The sequence below is a fragment of the Hyperolius riggenbachi genome, chromosome 7 (assembly GCF_040937935.1).
Source record: "Hyperolius riggenbachi isolate aHypRig1 chromosome 7, aHypRig1.pri, whole genome shotgun sequence".
Classification (NCBI taxonomy): Eukaryota; Metazoa; Chordata; class Amphibia; order Anura; family Hyperoliidae; genus Hyperolius; species Hyperolius riggenbachi.
Window position 1 is genome coordinate 269,311,269 of NC_090652.1, and position 24,716 is coordinate 269,335,984.

The following is a 24,716-nucleotide window of genomic DNA, read 5'->3' on the forward strand; positions in this document are numbered from 1 at the left end:
GGTTAGAGGGTTTTGATTACTATCAGGAAGGAGAGGACATTAAGAGAGGGCATTAGGGTTGGGCGATCAACAGGTGAAGATGTGCTGAAATCACAGACAAAAACAGCATTGCATACCGAAAACAGTGTATCGGTAATCGCATTTTACAGATCCTGTGATTATCGTGCCATAATTCCATGCATCACACCTTTGGAGCTTGCAGTTGTTTTTGTCTGCTCTGATGGCGGCTGCCTTGCTTCATGCCAACAACAGATGCCAACAATCCTATGGTGTACAAAATCTTGTGCACACAGTGGAAGATTTTCCAGCAATTAAATACATTTTGGAATTCTTTTTTGTTACTTACAGCAGGTCATTAACAATCGGTGGTAAAAGTCGTGAACAATTCTTGCAGAACATGGCACTTTTTTACACCCCATATGAAAAAACAACGCAACCTTATGGATCTTTCAGAACACAGATTTTAAAGAGAATTCTTTAGTTCTTATCTGCAGGAAAAAAAAGATCAATGGTTAGTTCATTTAGGAATTACATTAGATAGTCCTGCTAATGAAAAATAGCAGTACTAAATCAGCAATAAAACATCTGCAGACTTTTACTCCACCCGCTTGCTGCAAGGAAGCAAGTATCTTTTGGCAGGTAAGATAACAGGCTTAGGCTTGGTTTCCACCAGGGGTTTAACTACAGGGGAGCAGTCCCTGTGACCACAGATGGCCCCAGAGATGTAAGGGGTGCCCAACTTCACTCCCTTCAATAAAGGGGTCCTTCCTTCAGATCAGGTGTGTTTGTGGCTACACTTGTTATGGGTGTGAAGATTACGATGTCCACATTTCTTTTATATCCCTTGCAAGATGGGTCCCCAGGCTGTGAGGGCCACATGGGGTTAGCAAGGTAAAGGGTGTAAACATTGGGGGCCCAATCAAAGTTTTGCTGGGGGGCCCCGTGATTTATAGTTATGCCCCTGGTTCCCACTTGTTACAAAAAAGTTTTTGCAAGCTCCGCTCAGCGCAGGAAGCAGATCCTAATGTTAAAAAAAGGATCAACTTTCACTTGTTAAAGAGACTCTGTAATGAAAAAAGTTCCCCTGCGGGGTACTCACCTCGGTAGGGGGAATCCTCTGGATCCTATGGAGGCTTCCCCCGTCCTCCTGTGTCCCATGGCGGTCTCGCTGCAGCCCACGGAACGCACAGCCGACAATTTGTCAGGCTGTGCAATATTTACCTTTTCTGGCTCCAGCGGGGGCGCTGTTGCGGCTCTCTGTACGGAAATAGGCGGAAATAGCCGATCTCTGTCGGGTCCTCTCTACTACCCAGGCGCGGGAGACTTATGCCTACGCAGTAGAGCGGACCGACAGAGATTGGCTATTTTTGCCTATCTCCGAGCAGAGGGACGATACTGTGCCTGTGCTTGAGCCGGGAAGGTAAATATTTACATCCCCACCGTTCGGGGAGCTTTATCCCTGCAGCCGTGGGACTGAGGAGGATGGGGGAAGCCTCGATAGGATCCGGAGGCTCCCCCCACCCGAGGTGAGTACCCCTCAGGGGAACTTTTTTTAGTTACAGATTTTCACAAAACAGACTGCGGCAAATAGAACGCAAATGAAGCGCGGAGTCCAAATTTTCTGCAGTTTTCTGGATGATTCGTCCGCCCCTGGACATGAACGGTAAAACCGAGCAGACCTAGAACTGTGCACTCCGCTCTGTGCCAACTGGATCTGTCACAAATGGGAACCAAGCCTTAAAGGAAACCTGAGCTGAAGATTAAAAGTAAAAAAAAAAAAATTGCACAGGTCTGTAACGATTGCGGAACTTTCTCCGTGATCAGCGCACAACGCGTGCGCTGATACGGCGGAAATCCTCCACAAGCGTATAATTGCAGGAACCCAGCAAAAGGTGCTACGCACCCGTAGAGGGAAATTCCTGACGGCAGATGGCGCTGAGGAGTGCAGAGGAACCAATCCTCTGTACCTCCACAAATGCCAGACAGGAATTGTACGAAGTGCAGAACGCAATCGCAAGAGAAGCGATTGCGAATGAGAACGAGCAAAGGGACAGGTTGTATGTGTGTGCGCCAATCTAGTCGCCACCCCGCGACAGCGCACACACAACAGCAGATACGAAACAGAAACACAACCGCAAGAAAGGCGATTGCCAAAAGTGACACAAGGCAGATCAGAACAGAATACGAGGATAGCAAAGGCACAGCAAATCATACAATGATGAGATACGGAAAACAACAAACGCTAACTGAACACGAACACCGCACTCATTCGCAACAGTGCACGCGTTCATGCGCGGTCTCCACGTGATAAGCACAATAGAGACAAGCACGCCTAACTAACCATCAACAGACAAACATGTAACAGAGGACGTGAGCGCTTGCTTAACGGTTACCTCACCGAGCCTCCAGCAAGACAGACACACGAAAACAGGGACAAGCGAGAGATAGGATCCACAGCACTAGCGAAAGTGGCTAGCGCGATCCAGGAAGACAGAACAGAAGGATCCACAGTACTAGCGCAGGATGCTAGTGCGATCCAGGTACAGAGTAGCAGAACAGAAGGATCCACAGCACTAGCGCTAGGCGAGTGCGATCCAGGCAGACAGAGTAGCAGAACAGAAGGATCCACAGCACTAGCCCAGGATGCTAGTGCGATCCAGGAAGGCAGAACAGAAGGATCCACAGCACTAGCGGAAAGTGGCTAGCGCGATCCAAGGAGACAGAACAGAAGGATCCACAGCGCTAGCGCAAGATGCTAGTGCGATCCAAGTGAGACAGATCAGAAGAGATAGCTGGTAGCAACCGCTGCAGCAGCTATACTCCAAGAACAGAGATCAGAACGATATCCTGTCGACCACCGCTGGGACAGGACAATCGCAACAGAACAAACAAAACAGATAAGCAATCCTAACTGCACTAGGGGAACCTGCCTAGCGCAGTTTCAGAAATTACTCTAAGCTGAACTTCACACAAAGAGTAAGGCTGACACTCCTCCAGGAGTGTTTCACAGGAAGGAATCCTTATGACCAACCAAGCATTGTGGGAAACACATAGTACTTATAGTACACGCCTCCAATGAATGTGGCCAGGCAATTTGCATGACAACGTATGCAAATTCCTCTGCAAGCACAAGCTGCAAAACTGACAGAAGCTCTTCTTTCCAGAGTCCTGCAGCATGCAAACCTAAACAATGGTCAAAAAGCTGCCTGCCTGCACAGGCAGCTGAGCAGATCATAACAAGGTCATACTTACCTCCTGTGTAGTCTATTAATCAATCTCTTTCTCCTCTCCTGTGTCCTGTTTTTCCACTGTAATCGTTGGAATTCTCCATTTTAAAAATGGCAATGACTGCATAACAGCTTCCCGGTAAGCACACTTTTAAACTGTAATATCACCCACTTGAGCCATAGGGAAATATGGACATTACCTTGCTCATTAGCTGTTCTTTCATTTATAAATGACAGAAACTGACATATAACTGCTATCAACTGATATATTCCAGTTTTAAAAAATCTTGTCACAACTGAAAGTGATTGTTGTTAGAAGTATGTAATGATTATTTGCAGGAACATAATGTGTTTATTTAAAATAATTTTACTCGGTTCAGGTTCCCTTTAAAGAGGAACTGTAGTCCCCTGGACCATCTAGGATTGTATCAAGGAGCATTCAGGTCCTAGTGACAGAATGAGAAGAAACCTTTATTATTAGTGTGGTCACAGACAGCAGGAACATCTCCCTTCTACAATGTTTAAACTAAATTAAAAATTTCAACTGGAGTTCTACTTAAAATTAATAATACTTACTAGAAAGCTACTTATCTTTTTTTTTTTTAGGAAGCCTTTAATCGTTATGGATATTTATACATATGGCATTGTTTTGTGTATTTTTGTTCTCTCTATCGCCACAAAAGAACGTTTTTTTGTTGGTTCTTATTGACAGACTAGATGTATAAAACATCCTGACATTTTACTGATGTGTCATTAAACTACTGCAGCATTTAACGGCGAAGTACGTAAAACTCATTTAGAAAAACAAACATGCTTCCTGCGCCTCTTAGGCGTTCTGATGTGTTGGTAGCCTTTGCACAGTACACCGAGCTCCGTGTCTGCTCTGCGGATTTATGCTTTGCTGAAAGAGAAACTTGTAAGCATTTTTCTGTCTGCTGTGCTGTTGCTATTTTACTTTTTAATTTCTATACAAGGAAACAGGTTTGCAAATATGCAGAATCCAGATTTTTTTTTTTATTGACGTGCTCAAGTCAGCAAAAGGCTTCAATGGAAATGGATGTTTATATATCAGCGCTTTGCACAGGATAATCAACATAAATCCATTTGCAGGGAATGTGTAGGGTGTATTCATATTTATTTATTAATGTGCAAGCGGAAAAGGATTAAAGGACCACTATCTCAAAAATGTAAAATACATGTAAACACATACAGATAAGAAGTACATTTCTTCCAGAGTAAAATTAGCCATACATACATTTTCTCCTATGTTGCTGTCACTTCCAGTAGGTAGTAGGAATCTGACAGAACCAACAGGTTTTGGGCTAGTCCATCTCTTTATGGGAGGTTCTCAGCATGGCCTGTATTGTTTATAAAGACACTCTTCGAAAAAGATTTATACAGTGATGCTGGCCAGCCTCCCTGCTCGCTGCACACTTTTTTGGCAGTTGAAGGAGCAACTGCTATTCACTAAGTGCTTTTGAAAATAAAGAAAACCCTGAGAAGCCCCCGCGAGGAGATGGGCTAGTGCAAAACCTGTCGGTTCTGTCAAATTTCTACTACTTACTGTAAGTGACAGCAACATAGGAGAAAATTAATTTATGGTGCATTTTACTCTGGAAGAAATGTATTCCTTATTTGTATATATTTCAATGTATTTTAAATTTAAATGTTTTTTCAATAGTGGTCTTTTAAAATGAAATGGGGCTGTGAGCAAGATAGCAGTTTTTCCCACTGCTGATGGTCTCCTGGCTTTTTTAGTAGGATTTGGTGGGGTTTAGCATACACCAGGCCTCTAGACCTTCTCCAGACCATAGGCAACTGCGTAGCTTTGCTTTGCGAATGACCCGGCTCTGTGTGTAAGCAGCCTTGAACTGTGATTTGCAAAGTGTCTGGATGTTCTCAGTACACAGGTGCCAGCTATGACAGATACTCACAATTTTCGCACCAGATAAAGCAATCATCCGGCGGCCCATAAAATGAACCTAATTTTTTTTCCAATAAACCATATATGTATCTTCTCTTCTGAAGTATGGTTAGTAACATACTATTATTTTGTTTCTACTCCTTTCGTATTGCCACTTCTTTCCTTGCTCCTAGTCTATAGGCAGAAAGTAGGAACATCTCTGTAACTTCACATAGACATAGTAAAGGCATTTGTGTGCTCTCCTCTGAAGTCTGATTGGCTACATACCTTTCCTTTTTCTCTGTGAAGTCCCATTGCTCAGATATTCCCATTCCTTCACTCTATACTGGTAGTAAGTCTACTAGTAGGAATTGACAATATATGCTAACAAATGGGAACATTTGCAAAGTGCTTTGGTACTCAAATCACATGAGGAGAGCTGCAGTCGCTTACAGCGCACTCAAGTAAGCCATCTTGGTGGGCATTTGGAGCACTGAGGAGTCTTACCCAAAGACAAGAAATGTGCTGGTTCCCACTAAGATTTTAAAGAGAACCCGAGGTGGGTTTGAAGAATGGTATCTGCATACAGAGGCTGGATCTGCCTATACAGCCCAGCCTCTGTTGCTATCCCAAACTCCCCTAAGGTCCCCCTGCACTCTGCAATCCCTCATAAATCACAGCCACGCTGCTGACAAACAGCTTGTCAGAGCTGGCTGTGTTTATCTCTATAGTGTCAGTCTTCTGCTCTCCCCGCCTCCTGTAGAACTCCGGTCCCCGCCTGCATCGCTTCCCTCCCTGCTGATTGGAGGGAAGGGATGGGGGCAGGGACCGGAGCTATGCAGGAGGCGGGGGAGCAGCTGAGACTGACACTACAGATGTAAACACAGCCTCACAGCACGGCTGTGATTTATGAGGGATTGCAGAGTGCAGGGGGACCTTAGTGGGGTTTGGGATAGCAACAGAGGCTGAGCTGTATAGGCAGATCCAGCCTCTGTATGCAGATAACATTCTTTAAACCCACCTCGGGTTCTCTTTTACCTTTGTCTCCTACATCAGAGGTAATGCCCTTAACCAGAAATAGATCTCCATAGAGACAAAAGTAAAGCTATGTAGCTGATCATGCTTCGCAGGAGAACTTACAAAAAACGTTAAGGCCTCTTGCACGCTACACGCGATTCCGACTTTTTATACGATACGATTTTTGATTCCGATTAAAAAAAGTTCTCCATGCTGCTATGTTTTTAAATCGTTAAAAAATTGGATCGTATAAAAAATTGGAATTGCATGTATTGTGCAAGAGGCCTTAGGCTATTTTTATACCTGAAATGTGTGTTTCTGTTGCGATGCCCCGCCCCCTGTCGCATCGCATCACAAAGCACAAAATGCCTTACATATGACCCTGTGGCAGAGTGCAACAAAAGGGTCATGTGCATAGCGCCACACCCCTCACCGCCCTCGCCCAATGACATACTCCATGCTGGACAGGAAGCACGTCACTGGGTTTCTCCCGTCGTACTCCTGTCGTTCCACGCATGCATGTCATGGCACCAACAACATGTATACATTTCCTGCATTGCCCATTGACTTACTTTACTTCCACCCCCACTGCATTGGCACGGAAGTCCGACGGTAACGCATTGTTGATTTTGAGGTGGCTCGGCGGCGGATCGGGCACTTTCGCCGCATGTGTGCTAGGCCCCATTGCCTTATATTGCCGTTGCTTTACCCTTCAGCAAATCAGGGTAATGCAACACAGAATTCCAATGCAAGTGTAAAATGGGCAGCGTATAGGTACGCTTTGGACACATGACACCTATTTAAATAAAAAAACATGCTTGCGCCATGTTTGTTCCCCATGGGTGCACCCAGCAAGGGAGCAGAGAGGCGACGTCCATGTCACCTTGAAGGACCCCAAGAAATGGCAGCAGGTAACGCTTTGGGAGCCAAGCATCCCGCCACTGGATCAGAGTGCGGGTGAGTGAAGGAAAGGGAGATGCTGATCGGTTGCTTTAAGTATAGAAACTACTCTATAGTCAGACCCTTCATACATGATTCCCGAAACGTGTACAACACCTGTAAGTGAACACAGTAAGAAAACAAGTCAGCTCCCTCCCGCCCACAGCGGGCTTTGTCTCCGCGCCTTTTATCAGTTCATGCTAGAGGAAACTTTGCGGCAGCCCTGCTTTGTGAAGACGCTGACATTTCGGACCGGTAATGAGTGATTGCGCAGCGATATAAAGCTGATTTCCTCGGCTGAATTCAGAGATAAACCCAATACGTCTTTTCTAGTACACATCCTGGCTCACCGTAGCGTATTCATCTTCACTCCAACAAATAATTTATGAGTCCACAAAGGAGAGATTCTTTAATGCAATGCAGCCAATGTGACCTCGAATTCTTCTCCTCGCGCACCATTTAATGGCCCTCCAGTTTCCATGCAGCAACTCACTCACCTTTAAAATAACCTGGTATTTGTGCCCAGCGAAAATGGATGTTTTCCTGTCCTTTAGCTTCATCGAGTGACTGCATATTGGTTAATTAAGTATACGTGTATGACTAATGATGCCATTTAAATTCTGTACACATAAAGATCAAAGGAAAGCAACAGCTAACTTGTGACAAATTATGACAGAGCGTCTCAGTGTTCCGAAGTACAAAGCAGACGGGTTTATTTGGAGGAGCAGGGCGCTGAGGGAAAAAGATGTCTGTTCGTTAAAGGGATCCTGTAGAGAGAGGGTTATGGAGGCTTCCATATTTCTTACCTTAAAGCTGACCGAAACTCAGAACTTCCTCTCTGCTCTAAAAGATAAACAACAGCATAATAACCATTAAAGAAAAACATTTCTTTGTTACAGCTGATACAACTCCTGCAATACATCTCCAGTGTGTCTACTTCCTGCTTTCATGGAAGCAGACATATTGTTAAAGGGAACCTAAACTGAGATGGAAATGGTTGTTTCCTTTTAAACAATACCAGTTGCCTGGCAGTCCTGCTAATCTCTATGGCTGCAGTAGTGGCTGAATCACAGACCTGAAACAAGCATGCAGCTAATCCAGTCTTCAGTCAGTGCACCTGATCTGCATGCTTGTTGAGAGTCTGTGACTGAAAGTATTAGAGACACAGGATCAGCAGGAGAGTCGGGCAACTGTTATTATTGTAAAAGGAAAAATCCATATCCTTCTCAGTTTAGGTTCCCTTTAACATCCTGTGTTTACCAGTTTGCTGCTTTGCTGTGGCAGTCAGCTGGCACAGCTGAGTGATCTAATTACAACTGGTGATTAATCACAGATGAGGGGGAATTAGACAAGCTAAACTCTCTAAATACATACAGGGTACATTTCTCTCTGTTCTCCTTCAGTCCTGTGTAAGAGTTCAGGTCTGCTTTAAAAATTCTTACTTGCCTGACTTTTATCCTGATCATCTGCTTCCTGGGCTGGATTTACCATAATGCACTGTAGGCACGTGCCTACAGGCACCTGATGTTAGTAAGGCAGCTCACTGTCTCCCGAATTGCCTCCTTCCCTATGATGAGAGTGTAAAAGAGTGGTTTCTCACCCAGCTTTCTGCATTCTACTGATGAGATTTCCGTTCAGTCATGAGCACCTCTAGCTACTTAAAACTGAGGTTCCTCTAGCTACCTAATACTTGGGAGCACCTCTAGCAACTTAATACTGAGGTTCCTCTAGCTACCTAATACTTGGGAGCACCTCTAGCTACTTAATACTGAGGTTCCTCTAGCTACCTGATACTTGGGAGCACCTCTAGCAACTTAATACTAAGGTTCATCTAGCTACCTAATACTTGGGAGCACCTCTAGCAACTTAATACTGAGGTTCATCTAGCTACTTAATACTTGGGAGCACCTCTAGCTACTTAATACTGAAGTTCCTCTAGCTACCTAATACTTGGGAGCACCTCTAGCTGCTTAGTATTGAAGGTACTTCTGGCTACCTAATGCTAAGGGGCACCTGTAGCTACCTATGACGGGCAAGGGAAGTAAGGGAGAAGTGACAGCTGGGACAGCCAGCAGACTTGTGGGACAGTTTGGTGGAGGTTTGTAGGCTAATTGAGGGTGAAGTCTAAGGTGCCAGGACATCTGTGCCTTTAGGCTCTTGTGAGGTAAATCCGGGCCTTTCTGCCTCTAAGCCAAGGTCCAATGTACGCCTAATAACAGAGAAATGGACATGTCAACAAATTTTATGTTTTCTATAGGATTCGCTCACACAAGTCCATTTTTAACGTTTTTGGTGTGTCATTGTGGTAGCAAGATGCAAAATCCCGTCTTGTATGGCTTTTCTGGACACCGATCAGAACACGGACATGTCATAAATAGCTTAGTACCTATGACATATCTGTGACAACAGACACCACAATTACATGGATAGACACCACCTATCATACATCAGACTTGCCAGGCTATCCATGTCTGGAACCCGGCGTGATTGTGAAGCCAGCCTTATATCTTGCCCGAGTTATATGAGTCACTGACGCAGACTAAGTATTCAATGATGTGGAGGAATCCTCAGGAGATCGGCCGAGGTGGATAGCAAGAACCAATATAGTGTACTTAGTGTAACAAAAAAGATAGTATTCTACACAAGGAGAAACTGATATTTTGCATGAGGAGTGTAACGATTGTGGAACTTTCTCCGTGATCAGCGCACAACGCGTGCGCTGATACGGCAGAAATCCTCCACAAGCGTATATTTGCAGGCACCCAGCAAAAGGTGCTACGCACCTGTAGAGGGAAATTCCTGTCGGCAGATGGCGCTGGGGAGTGCAGAGGAACCAATCCTCTGTACCTCCACAAATGCCAGACAGGAATTGTACGAAGCGCAGAACGCAATCGCAAGAGAGGCGATTGCGAATGAGAACAAGCAAAGGGACAGGTTGTATGTGTGTGCGCCAATCCAGTCGCCACTCCGCGACCGCGCACACACAACAGCAGATATGAAATAGGAACGCGATCGCGAGAAGTGCGATCGCCAGACGTGACACAAGGCAGATCAGGACAGAATACGAGGTAGCAAAGGCACAGCAAATAATACAATGAGGAGCCAGAACGCTCACCAGGCTCACATGGAGAACCACCAAGAACCCCTATGGAACCTATGATCATTCCAGACTCAAAATTAGCAGGACACCCATCAAGATCAGGACTTTCAGGGACCACTTCTGGGCATGCAAGCAGGCAGGCTATATCGGAACATGTCTCCACTGAGGAAGCATCTGAGTACGCTGGTAACCGAGGCACACTTGGGCTTTCTGGGTCACAGAGCACATCGGGGTACACTAGTACAGGAGAAACCTCAGGACATGTCGGGGAACTGCCAACCTCAGAGTCCGACACGACAAGACCAAAACCAGTACCGGGCAGAAAATCATCACGAGTAAAGGTCACAGGTACTAGTCTTTCAAAAGAAGACTCGGACTCAAATTCAGAATTTTCTGTAACTGTAATATCATCATTGACTACACATGAATGAAGCTCCACAAGAGCTGCAAAAGTAGTCAGCAAGGCAGCAATGCCTACTGAAGTGGGCAACACCTCAGAAGGACCTGGGGGGCAGGAGACATCTCCTACAAGTTCTGCACCCTTTGGGAGGAACTCGGAGATCTCCAGGACATCAGACAAGACCTCAGGAACACCATTTCCCAAGTTTTCTAAGAAGGATTCTGAACTATCCATGTTACAGGGCAAAACTTGTACTTTATTTTGTGAACAGGGCAGATGTCCCAGGGAATATTCCACCACAAACTGAGACTAGATCTCATCATCATGAGGGGAATGTACAGGTATATTTATTGGAACACACACTGACTCCCTAACTTCAATCTCACTGCACCCGGAATTCTGCGTAGCAGTCAAACTAGCTTGCAACTCCAAAACTGCAGAAAAACAGGTAAAAATAGCAGCAATACCTAGACGAGCCTCTAGGGGCAGGGCAGGAGATATTTTACAAGGCAATATTGACTCATCCAGAGTACAGGGTGGAGAGTCAGAACTTCCCTCAGAGCAAGAAAGGGGCTCACAATCGTCAGTGTGAAAGGAAAACATGTTTTTATTCTTGGTACAGGGCAGGTTCAGAGAAAGCGTCTCTGAATAAGGCAAAGAGGGTTCAGCATCAGATTCGCAAAACCGAAGCGCTGTCTCACTCTTAGATTCGGCTAACAATGTCGAATCCGAGGAATCAGAACGCAAAACCTGCGAATCAAAATTCACTTTAGGTTGTGAAACTGACGCTTCTATAGCGCAAACCTCCGCGATCTGCGGAGCAGACTGCAAGGCATCTAGGACCAAAACACTGCAGCAACTGTCCCCAGGCAACGGGCCCTTACAGGTGTGAACAGGGTGAGACAGAGACTCATCTGCAGAAGAAATAGTGACATCAACAGGACAAACTTTATTAGGCATATTAATTTTACTTTTGACGCTGCATAGTCGAGAACTTTTCCCCATAGCAGGGTCACAGACGGAAGATCTCAAAGATCTGTTACTAAATGACAAAGGATCCCACACATCCTTGAGGAAACCGGCAGACTCATGCCGATCACAATCTGCAGGAACATCCGAGAAACAGGCATCAGATCGCACAGATTCAAACTGCACACTGTGAGGAGAGAATTCTTCAGGATTCGCACAGGAATCAACCACAGCGGCACACTCATTCATTTCAGATTGCACAAAGTCAAGACTCTCATGCTTTACCCCAGAAAGGCAGGAACAATCATCCGACAACGATGTCTCTTTATTGGAATCAATTGGTTGGTGTGTGTGCAACTCATCCAAAATCGTACAAATCAGAAATTCCGTCTACACTGGGGTTTTGGGTTGGGCTGGTCATTCTGTAACGATTGTGGAACTTTCTCCGTGATCAGCGCACAACGCGTGCGCTGATACGGCAGAAATCCTCCACAAGCGTATATTTGCAGGCACCCAGCAAAAGGTGCTACGCACCTGTAGAGAGAAATTCCTGTCGGCAGATGGCGCTGGGGAGTGCAGAGGAACCAATCCTCTGTACCTCCACAAATGCCAGACAGGAATTGTACGAAGCGCAGAACGCAATCGCAAGAGAGGCGATTGCGAATGAGAACAAGCAAAGGGACAGGTTGTATGTGTGTGCGCCAATCCAGTCGCCACTCCGCGACCGCGCACACACAACAGCAGATATGAAATAGGAACGCGATCGCGAGAAGTGCGATCGCCAGACGTGACACAAGGCAGATCAGGACAGAATACGAGGTAGCAAAGGCACAGCAAATAATACAATGAGGAGATACGGAAAATAACAAACGCTAGCTAACCGTGAACACCGCACTCATTCGCAACAGTGCACGCGGTTATGCATGGTCTCCACGTGTTAAGCACAATAGAGACAAGCACGCCTAACTAACCATCAACAGACAAACATGAAACAGAGGACGCGAGCGCTTGCTTAACGGTTACCTCACCGAGCCTCCAGCAAGCGTAGCAGACAAGACAGACACACGAAAACAGGGACAAGCGAGAAATAGGATCCACAGCACTAGCGAAAAGTGGCTAGCGCGATCCAGGTACAGAGTAGCAGAACAGAAGGATCCACAGCGCTAGCGAAAAGTAGCTAGCGCGATCCCAGAAGACAGAACAGAAGGATCCCAAGCGCTAGCGAAAAGTAGCTAGCGCGATCCCAGAAGACAGAACAGAAGGATCCCCAGCGCTAGCGAAAAGTAGCTAGCGCGATCCCAGGAGACAGAACAGAAGAGATAGCTGGTAGCAACCGCTGCACCAGCTATACTCCAAGAACAGAGATCAGAACCATTTCCTGTCAACCACCGTTGGGACAGGAAAATGGCAACAGGCAAGACAAGACAGAACAGGCAATACAGATAATACAACCTCACTGGGCTAGAAGGGGAGCCAAAGCAACCCCCAGGAATTAACTATACTAGATAGCAATGGCTGACAGCAGTGTCCATCAGGAACAGACCATGGAAGGGAAATGACCAGCCAAGCCTTCTGGGAAACATAAAGCTCTTATAGTGCCAGTCATCAAAGAAGGCAGGTAGGGGATTTGCATAACGAATGTATGCAAATTCCCCAGCAAGAGAACAGACCAGAACTTGCAATGGAAAGACAGGTCTCTGTTCCAGAGTCCTGCAGCATGCAAACCTAAACAATGGTCAAAAGGCTGCCTGCCTGTGCAGGCAGCTGAGCGGATTCTCACAAGGAGAAGCTGGTATTCTGCATGAGGAGAAGCTGGTATTATACATGAGGAGAAGCTGGTATTCTACATGAGAAGCTGGGATTATACATGAGGAGAAGCTGGTATTCTGCATAGAGAGAAGCTGGTATTCTGCATGGGGAGAAGCTGGTATTCTGCATGAGGAAAAGCTGGTACTCTACATGAGAAGCTGGTATTCTACATCAGGAGAAGCTGATATTCTATGTGAGAAGCTGGTATTGTACATGAGGAGAAGCTGGTATTCTGCAAGAGAAGAAGCTGGTATTCTGCATGAGGAAAAGCTGGTATTCTACATGAGAAGCTGGGATTATACATGAGGAGAAGCTGGAATTCTGCATGAGGAGCTGGTGTTCTACATGAGAAGCTGATATTCTTCATGAGAAGCTGGTAGTATACACAAGGAGAAGCTGGTATTCTGCATGGAGAGAAGCTGGTATTCTGCATGAGGAAAAGCTGGTACTCTACATGAGAAGCTGGTATTCTACATGAGGAGAAGCTGATATTCTATGTGAGAAGCTGGTATTCTACATGAGAAGCTGGTATTATACATGAGGAGAAGATCGTATTCTACATGAGAAGCTGGTATTCTGCATGAGGAGAAGATGGTATTCTACATGCGAAGCTGGTATTCTGCATGAGGAGAAGCTGATATTATACATGAGGAGAAGCTGGTATTCTGCTAGAGAAAAAGCTGGAATTCTGTATGTGAAGAAGCTGGTATTCTGCATGAGGAGAAGGTGGTATTCTTATAGAGTGAGAGAGAAACCGAGTGTGGAAAGTACCTGGGTGTGTGCCTTGCCTCACCTTTTAACAAAATATACTTGGCATAATTACGAGACAAGAAAAGTATTGAAATGAAACTTAACAAGCTACAAAGAAAAAAAAAAGTTTTGGAACGCGATTGTGCTTAAATTAAAACTTGTCTGTCGGGTGCTCAGAACATTCAGAGCAGACTACTAGATATTTTTACTAGATGAGATGTTAGATTTAATATAAACATTTAATAAACTATTAAAACTATAGCATTTACAGACTATAGTCAGATAGAACGATCCCAGTAGAAGTGTGGGGTCCACGAGCTGCAGCAGTGGGGGATTGAGGATACCATGGCTATGTACTGCACCAGGCAGTACAATACTAGCAGCTGCAGACATGCGGGAATGTCTCCCAAAACCTTGTCTGATACCTGATGGTGCAAAGTGGTAAACCAAATAAACTCTGGAATCTCTGGAAATCTTGATTGTAATCTACCACAAATAGTATAATGTATGGCTAGCTTTAAAATTGCATAACGTGCAGCTTTCTTTACTTTCGGCAACTAGTGTAATAAAATCTATCTCCAATTACTAAAAAGGACAACAGTCCTTTCAGGCAGGAGTCGCAGGTGTAGAAATAGCAGGAGTTTCGCCGCAATGCGTATTAACTTTTAAAAACGCAAGTAATGCTTTCCTATGAAGCTGCAACGTTTCAAGGAGTCATCTGCGATTCTGTGTAGCTCTTAGAAAAAGATACAACCTGCACTACTTTTCCGCACAACGCATGTAATTCCCCATTGCAATTTACTAGCTTCTATAAAAAAACCGCCTGCATTCAATCACAGATAAAGTTTCATGTGGAAAAAGTCTCCTAGCCTGTTATTAGATATTGTTAAATAATGTCCTGTAATTTTGATGAACAAATTGCTTTCCTCCTTCCTTACCCAACTTCTTACTCCCGAAGCTTCAAGAGCAGTTCATTTCTTGGAACACCTCTGCATTTCCCTCAACTCTCCCTCTTGTAGTGTACAGTCAAGGCCCACTTAGGCAACCGTCTGGAATACTCAACTAACCGACTGCAAAATATGGAGGACAATCCCGAGGGATGAAGAATTCTTTCCTTGGAGTTCCAGGCTCAGATACAGTTGGGACATCCTATAATAATTATATTACAGAATAATAATAAGTTGAAATCACGTACGTACACACAATGGAGCCCAGTGAGACTCCAAAAATTATAAGATCTGACCAGATCATGATGTTTAGGGAACACAATTCTTCGTGAACCTCTTCCAGCATGTGCACCACCATTACACAGGTAGGAGCTATATGACATGGACAAGTGGACATGGCTAGGCTTTCACTGCCCAGGAGTCATAGGAGGTTTTAGCACCTGTTCTTTGGCTGCCTGTAGAAGGTACGTTAAGCTGCACATTGTGTATTCTTGAAGAGAAAGTTCACATGTTTCTTTCTGTCATAGTCTCCACTCTGGTTCTAAAAGGGAACTTTTACGAGTCTGGATTGCCTTTTTGTGCTACTATTTAACATAGTGTTTGCTTCTATCAGGATCAGGAATTAAAGTCCTACTAAAGGCTATGTGACAAGAGGCTTGCCATGACTGCTTGCCAAAAGAGACAATCAATTCTCATAGGCCAGTTCCTCCTTCAAGGAGGAGGAAGCCACTGATTGATTTATCAGGTGAACAATGTATACTTCAATTATTAGCTAGTGTCGACCACCCCATTCTTTTGACCAATCAGAGACTTACAAATAGATCACCTGATAATGAGATCGTCATCTTACCCAATTCTTCTTGCTGTAGAAAGTGTACAATGGGATGATCAGCTGACAGTATTCAGTCATGGGGAAACTGGAGGAAACAACTGAAGTGTGGCAACAGTCACTTCTAGTGCAAATCTATTGTTAGCATCTAGTTACTGCAACAAAGTCTCATGTGTGGCATGGCCCAAGGCTTCACACTGCATTGCCTGAGCTTAGTGCTTCTAATAGGTGGCTATACACCATACAACTTCAATTGTACAACTGTCTCCAATTTTACCACCTCCCAGAAGTATGAGAGCCTCCTGAGAGAAGAATACTGGAGCTAGTCTAGTTGAGAGGACCCAGCCAGAAACCTCATAGAGCAATGGCCACTCTCTGCTCGTGGCAATTGTGTCATGACCACTGATCTGTAAGAAGTAGGGGACACAGCGGGAAACACTATCCATCAAATAAAATAAAAAATTGCACACCAAGACCCATGCATTTAGCTGCTGAGCTTCAGGCAACTTTATCAAACCTATTTGGTTGGTGGCGTGGAAATTATTTCCCGCTAGGTCCCCTATTACTTACAAATTGGTGGTTGCTACCAAATTGTTGCGAGCAAAGAGTGCTAGTTGGTAGGGATGGTTGGAAATGCCAATTTCCATTTCCACTGAATTGCCAATGCTGATGACTGATTCCGCAGATTTACAATTTCCCCATTTTATGAATAGTCTTTTTTTTTAAATCATTTTTTGCATTCTCCAATTGGCCAAATACTTCCGAGTCGACTCTACATTCTCTGATTGGTTCAATGCCTCCGAGTTCTGTCATTGGGCTAAAATTACCGAATTGCGGTAATGTGGTATTTCCACAGAAATCTGATCGGAAATGCTGATATCTGATCGCATCTGAAATGCGGAAATTTTATTTCCCGCGAAATCCGAATGATCATCCTTACTCTTTGGTCTGTGAGGTTTCCTTCTTGATCAACTAAACTTGAATTCTTACGCTCCTACTATGTATATTTTGGTAAAGTTGGGCGGTGTTGGTGCGGTGTTTGGCTACTTTACATGAATTCTCCTCTATAGATATGATACTGTCAGCCTCTGGTTTAATGTCTATGTGAAACTGACAGATCATTAAAACATGGCTGTTTTATAATTATAACGAACCCAGATGCTTGATTACAGCACCTCTCATCTTCACATTTAGTCGAGCGGCAAGCTGCATACACACATCCGATTTCCTATGCCTCACATGATCTGAGTGTGTACAGATGTTACTGATGAGGTCATTTGTGTTTTATCGCATTGCTTCCCCTAGCAACCAACTTCTGCCATTCTTTTAAGGGTTACCATAGCTTTGTGCCTCTTATTTGCCTTCCACCTTCCCCTTTCTGCAGAACATAACAGGCTGCTCGACAAATAGCCCAGAATTGAGTGTTTACTCAACTTAAAAAGAAACTTTACCCAAAAATATATTAGTGGGGGAAAAACAATAAATCAAGACATTGCAAAATAGAAGGTAGATCAAAAAATTATTGCTGCTCGCTGTGTAATTCAGTCATGTAGTTTGGTCCTCCATGAGCATGCAGGTCAGCATCTTTACAGATGCAGGATTTAAAAAAAAAAACAAAGAATGAACAGCACCAACTGTTATTTCCCACAATGCAACGAGGTTCACAGACAGTAAACTGTAAGGGCCATGGCCCTGACGTCACACTATGGGAGGAGTATCACAACATCAGCCACTCAGATGTCCATGCTGTGCTATTTGAGAAAGGGTAAATATTTCTTGTGGGAAAGGGGGTATCAGCTACTGATTGGGATGAAGTTTAGTTTTCCATTAAAGTTCCTCTTTAAACCTTCCATAGACATTAGACTTTTGAGATCCAAACAATTGTGAGATCATTTCAGATAAAAGTCTGATGTCTGTAAAAGGATCCCCCATGTTTTGCAGTTAACACAATCCAAACGAGTGTCAACCAACCTGGTCCAAATGCCTTGTTTAAATGTGCAGTATGGAGGATAGTGTATCTTAGGCCCCATTCACACTAGAAATCGCTAAACGCAAACGCTGATCGATTTTCTGGTGTTTTATCCTAGTGATTTCCCAGCGATTTTTCACTGTATAGAAAGCGTTTTTCCAGGGATTAGCATTTTGCGACTTCTGATTCAATAAAAGCCTGCAGAATCGCTGCAGAATTGCTCAGAAAATGCTGCAGGCTACGAATTTGTGTTTCAACAAATCGCTTAGATGAGAACGCTTCAATATAGTTTCATTGTACATACGTTTGTCAAACCACTAGCGATATTCAGCAATGCTGAAATCGCTCTGAAAACGCACAAGTGTGAATGGGCCCTTATACTTACTTCCCTCTCAGTAGGAAATGAGAGTTTTTCCACGCACGCATTGTATAGAGTTTTTTCCACACAACCATGGTAGAGGTCATTCCAGCGCCTGTTTTTTAAATTAGCCTAAACGACTTATAGCACCAATAAAAAGCTAAAACAGTGGATCACGAAGGCCCCTTGCAGGTTTGGTCCAGGGACCCCAGTGTGGTCGCACCCTCTACATCCCCTATTACTATCCCACTGAATTTGTATACAAGCTAATTGGTCTTCTGGGTTCTGTGATGATCAGTGGGTCAAAACCCCTGCTAAATTAGAACTAACCAAAGGGCAATTTTGTCTTGAGTCAGTATATTGGTGTAAGTTCAGGTATCCTTTTAAACGAACCAACATATTACCTGTATCCTTTCTTAGATCTGACAGGCAGTGCAGTCACACGGGTGGCTTTTATTGTGTTAACATTTAGCTCCGGAGTCTAATACAATCTCAACGCTTTCGTTGGTAGAATGCCACAGGACCACACGTCACCTATAAGTAATTGTATTTCGCCAGTGTGCCTGGATTTTAAACCGATACAGCAAATGTATTTATTAAATCTACATAATTTTCCATGGCTGCAGGAACCAGGGTTTTTTTTTTTGTGCAGCATCTCAGCAAAAATGTTTCTTTTTTTCCTCTTTTTTTCAATTTTTTTTGCTGCACAGTCTTATTGTGCCATTTCCTGGGGACATTTTATCTGCTATGCAAACTATAAATTACTACTGCAGAGACAGAGAGAGAGAAAGAGAGAGACCGAGGAAGAGTGTGGTACAGGAACACAGCTCAGATGAAAGCTAATTGCCAGCAAAGTTAAGTAGGTATTTCTTTGTCACCATAAATGTATAACTAGCATTATCGGTAATACTCTGCTACGTGGGCAGATGGACATGGGTATTAAGGGTCTGTGGCATAATTAGTGTTGTTTTGCAAAGATTCAGCCCAGGCAGAGATCTCTCTGTCTAGACAACACTGTAAAATCTGGAGCAGAATACACAGGAAAGGATAATTATAATGTATTTTTTTTATATTTAGCATTTGGGACATGGGAAGATTTTACACTATCGTAAAGCTGTGTGATATATGTTTGTTTCTGATGCAACTCTAATTTCCTTGAGGAGAATAAAAACAACAGTCTTCTCTTCTGCACATTTTTATTCTCATGCACAGGATAGATCCGGCATGGAGGTATTTAGTCTCCTAATGGTCCCTGGCATCTTGGGGTGCATCTTGAGGTGTCAAAGACAGCTGTGCCGAGTGCAGCACAGCACTCAAGCGCCAGTGTGGGACTCCTCCCCTTCCTGGAACAGCTGGCAGTGGGCATGGGGCATAGCTCCCAACAGTCCCTCTTTTGGATGGACAGTCCCTCTTCGGGAATCAAATCCCCCTGTCCCTCTTTCTTCCTTATTTGTCCCTCTTTCAAGACTGATGTAATGATCTATATTAAAGTATTCTGAAACTCTGACATAACATTCAATAAAAATGTGTTTTCCTACTTTTTATTACTCATACAGTTATCATATTTGCTTTTGTGCATAAGTAATATTGTCTGTCTACAAATTACAAGTTTCCAAAGTGTAGTTTTTCTTGCCCTGAAAGCTGCCATTGCATTTTATTCCAACTGCTTTTTATTACATATTAAAATCTTCTAATGAGCAGTTCTGAACTGTGTGTGCCTGAAGCAGAGGCAGCTTCTCAGAGAGTGTTTTTTACACACAAATGTATCAACATTTAAATGTAAACAAACATTGTTATCTCCAGTCTGGATGTGGGTGTGTTTAACTGTCTCCAAACTGTATTTCCACAAATTAAATTGTTCTATTCCTTATATCCAAATGTCAAAATGAAGAAACACTGTATGAAATGATGATAGAGAGAGGACCAGTGTGGTTTGAATGATGAAACAGCATCTTTCGATTCTGAATTACTTGTGATATTCATGGTGAGGGGTGTGGTGGGGGTGCAGTTAGAGGTGTGGCAGGGGCGTGCCTTAAAGTGTTTTTCTTTCTTTTCTCAAAAAGTTGGGAGGTATGTGGGGCAAATCCACACCCTTAGCCCTTAGTGTGCTGTAATAGCTGCAGGCGTGGCCGTGCCGTGTAGCTCTGCCCCCCCCACATGGTGCCACTGGGGTTGCTGGGGCAAGGAGGAGTGTATACACAGGTTCCAACATGTTGCCTGTGTGTGCTTCCCTCTCTTTCCTCTCCTTTAATGCAGGCTATCAGGCAATCCAAGGAGTATGTCATGCTCTAACTTCAGAGCCGATGGTCAGTTCTTGCCTATACTTGTGAGCTCCCTTTAGACATATGTATGAACTCAGTGCTCAGTGTTTGGGTGCTGGATTTTACCTGCCTATCGGCAACTCTCCTGCTCATTTTGCTTTTTGGTTGACTATCTACCTGACCTACAGTATATGTAGTTTTCTAAGGTACTGATATATCATTTTTGTTAATTTAAAAAGAGCGCAAAAACCTGAAAAAAAAGTAGGCTTCATTATCCGTGGGGCTGAGCGGATCAGGTAGCCCCAAAAACCGCTGCTCCTGTGGGCCGCAATGGCCCACGTTCACTTTCCTGACCTCCGGGTCATGACGCTGCACTGTGAGTAGCGTGCAGGAAGGGGGGAGTGGCAAGAGGCGCGGCCAGGGAGAGCTGCCCAATGGCAGCTTAGGAAACCCTGTAGGAATGCCCCTTGTGGGTGTTTTGAAGAGGGAATTCCTCTCCCCTGTGTTTACCTCCCAGTTAGCGACAAAAATTGTCGCGAATCTCTTGGGGCTATAGTGCAGCGGTGGGGGGGGGGGGGGGCAGAGATCGGCGGTGTGGGAACTCAGAGGCATGTCATGATGCAGAGAACATGCCTCTGTGTCCCATCTGCCCCCCTCCCCAAGAACCACCTCAGGTTCTCTTTAAAGTAAGTATATCATATGTTGGTATGTAGTTTAATGGTATGTTACTATCTGTATATGTGTTTAATTGCTAACGAGCATTGTTCCATAAATGATCCTCTTGCACAATTCAGCAGGGACAAATCCTTACCTTTTTTTTTACATTTCTTTTACCACCAGATACAGCTGTAGCTCTGCGGTCCCTTGCCTGGTCATCTAACGCATTGGCGTCTGTTTCTGCAGGACACTTGTTCAGAGCTGCTGGAGACCAGCCGTTCAATCTGTCCAGTGCCTTTCCAATGATCAGCCACCCAGTCTTTGGCCTGCATGCAGCCAGCTCAGGACACTCGGAATTTGGTGGGCTGGGAACGCTTGGAACACCCACAGCCTTAGCAGCACATCCCCAGCTAGCACCGTTTCCAGGTAATTACTGTGTTTATGGAATCCTTGTAAGACATGCTATCCATAGTTCCTCAACTGCTTTATTGCTTACACTGGTGACAGATGAATGTCTGTATTAGGGATAGAGTGTGAGCAGGCCAGTACAAAGTTAGCAGTGACAGCTTTGTGATGGATATTAACCCCATCCAATCCTATCTCGAACTACAGTATGTTTGACATTTACATTTTCCAGTGTAGGCTCGCGTAGCAATAGCCATAGCAGCCATAGCAACTGCAATGGGGCCGAGAAGCAGAGGGGGCCCAAGTGGTAATTCATGTGTTCACTATTTTTATGGGTTTCTCCACCCTCTAACTTTACCTCAGTGCCCATAGACTGTTTGCAGTGTACATTGCATAGGAATGTACATTGCCCAGTCAATTGATATACCATAGGGTAGGGGCAGGTTGCATTGCTCACGAGTACTTAGGTCTGATGGACCCATCCAAATTCTGCTATGCGGCCCCATAATTTCTAGCTACACCTCTGATAGGCCCAATATCAGGCTTCTTCCCCTCATGCTGTGCAAAGCATGATGTGATTTCTGATGTTGTTGTTCTCATTGCCTAGCGTGCGCAGCTGGGAGGGGTGACGAGGACACAGGACAGTTGGAACTGTGTCTCATGCTCCCCGTCACCTCCTTTCAACCACAAGCATTTGCCTGTTCTTTTAAAACAGGGTGGGCAAGAGATATTACCTATTTTAATTAACAAAACTAATGTAACTTAATGACAGTATGTTTGTTTAGGCTGATGCTCCTCTTTAAATGTTTTAACTACTGTACATGTATTTTGTATTTATTATATTTAATATTTCAAGTATTAAATTAATTTTGGAACTTCTAAAATACCAGTATCTAAAAAAAAAAATAAGCTTAATTTTTAGTTCCCTTTGCCGGTTGGAATGGCAAAGTTTAGAAGCAGAAAATTGTGTGTCTTTATTTCTGTAATAATCAGGTCCCCGGCATGACAGGAAGAGTCAGGTCTTCTGGCTTACTAACCAATAATTAAACTCGCCGTTCATCATCAGAATGATATCTTATCTCTGCTATGCAGCAGTGAAACGAGAATCTATCTTAGACGCAAATCTTTCTGCTCAAATCAGTAGACGGAATGGTTTATATTGTCTTATACAATAAGTGGGAATATTCATATTTTTTTGAATTTCATTAATTCTACACAATGGCCCACATGCAATTAATGTTTTCTCCTGACTTTTCTCCTAGGTGATATCTCACAACTTATCAATTAAATGTTTTTTTTTAAACCAGCAGCAAGCTAGAAAATACTCAAAATAATATCAACAGTACTTTTTCACCTACTTTTTGGTGCTTTTTCAAAGTGCTGAAAAAAATATTTTAGGCCTCTTTCACACCAAGACGTTGCGTTTTAGGGGAAGGTTCAGCGAGGGGAGTGAAAAAATAAAAATCAATTTCCACTTACCTGGGGCTTCCTCCAGCCCGAGTTCTGTGCCTGCGCAGTAGAGCCCGGCGGACGTCCGATGACGTCAGCGCGGCTGCGTGGGACGCAGAAGTACCGGGACTTGGAGCGCAGAAGAGCCCAACCTGGCAGCCGGCCTGGCCAGGTCAGGTCGGCCACCGGAGACCACCGGGAGCCTGCGGAGCGGCGGCGAGGGCACCTCCTGCCTGCCACGGGCTGGAGGAAGCCCCAGGTAAGTGGAAATTGATTTTTATTTTTTCACTCCCCTCCCTGAACCTTCCTTTTAAGGTAGCATAACGTGCCCCTAACGCAACGCATGGTGGTGTTGAAGTTGGACGTCAGATTGAGCCGCGTTATGCAGCTCTTTGTGCGCCGTTTTCTTTCTATACTGAGAAGTCTGGATAATTTCAACGATTCAGATGATTCTAATCATTGAAAAGATCCGGATCTTTAAACCGAATCTTTGAATCATTTTACTAGGGAAGCAGGGGTGCAGCAGAGTGAGAGGTGCAGGAGAATAAGGGCACATTGAGGGTGCTAATGGGGAAGGGAGAGATGCTGCAGGAAGATTGTGCTTGTGCACAGAAGCTGCAGTTCCTGTTTCTTCCAGACATCCACCGTGAACCGAATCCTTCATTGTGATGATCCGGATGATTCAACTCACAAAAAAGATCCAGATCCGATAATGATCTGGACAACACTACAGTGCAGTGAATATTAATTAGCCATGTGGCTAGACACAATAGCGGACTCTCCCCTCCTCCTCTCCTGACAAACATTACTGAGCATGTGCAAGCAGTCTAACGCAGCCACATAGGAGTATAACGCACAGCTTGCTGCACTTTCATTTAACGTGCAGCGTTATACTCATATGCAACGTGTTCACTGTAAACAGCACATTGATTTTTAATTGCTGTGAGTTGGGCTGCGTTACAGGGTGCTGTAACGTGGGACTTTAACGTCCCACTGTGAAAGCAGCCTTAAAGATAAGATGAAAAATGATTTCCTAGGAGAAAACCCATGAGAAAAAGTTAATTGCATTTAGTCCTATATGTGCATAGGAGGAGAGGAAGGGGTGTTACCATGGCATCATGATGCCACCCACTCATCTGATAGATGCCACCATTAGTAGTAGATGGGACAGCAAAGTTGTTTCTAAGGCCAACGGGACCCCTGTATTTGGGTCTCATCTCCTGCTTTCCACTTTATTGGTTTAGATGGTGCCCTGGCCCTTTGGACTATTTCAGCTCAGTTCAATATACTGTCTGGCAGGGCCGGGCCGAGGCATAGGCTGGAGAGGCTCCAGCCTCGGGGCGCAGTGTAGGAGGGGGCGCACAATTCATTCAGCTGTCATTCCTAATTGTGTTTGAAGCAGAAAGAAATAAGAAAAGAGAATACATAGCAGTGACTGCAAGCCAGATAACTAGATATTAAGGTGTTGGGGAGGTTGTGGGCCCTGTGGCACCTCTTAGTATAATAGCAATGAGTGTGTGACAGCTGGGGTGGGAGGGATGGAGGGGCGCACTTTGGTGTCTCAGCCTTGGGTGCTGGAGGACCTTGTCCCGCCTCTGCTGTCTGGCTTTCAACTGCAAGCTGTAATATAGTTTAGCTTTGCAGCCCCAGATAGCATAATTAAGCAACTTAGTTACCCAGATGCCAGAAAAAATTAGCCATTGTGCCACCAGCTAGTTAAGTGTGTT

At 44.4% G+C, this 24,716-nt stretch overlaps 1 protein-coding gene across 21 annotated transcripts in view; it reads left to right on the plus strand.

Annotated features, from left to right (window-relative positions):
- BAZ2B (bromodomain adjacent to zinc finger domain 2B) overlaps positions 1 to 24,716 on the plus strand; it is a 240,185-nt gene that overhangs the window by 92,626 nt on the left and 122,843 nt on the right. For 14 of the 21 annotated variants that reach the window (XM_068245688.1, XM_068245677.1, XM_068245680.1 and 11 more), the window contains exon 3: positions 21,319 to 21,561. In XM_068245688.1, the coding sequence (XP_068101789.1) occupies positions 21,319 to 21,561 (243 nt within the window). The remainder of the gene's footprint in view (positions 1 to 21,318; positions 21,562 to 24,716) is intronic. The other 7 variants (XM_068245683.1, XM_068245687.1, XM_068245694.1 and 4 more) reach the window with 1 other exon arrangement.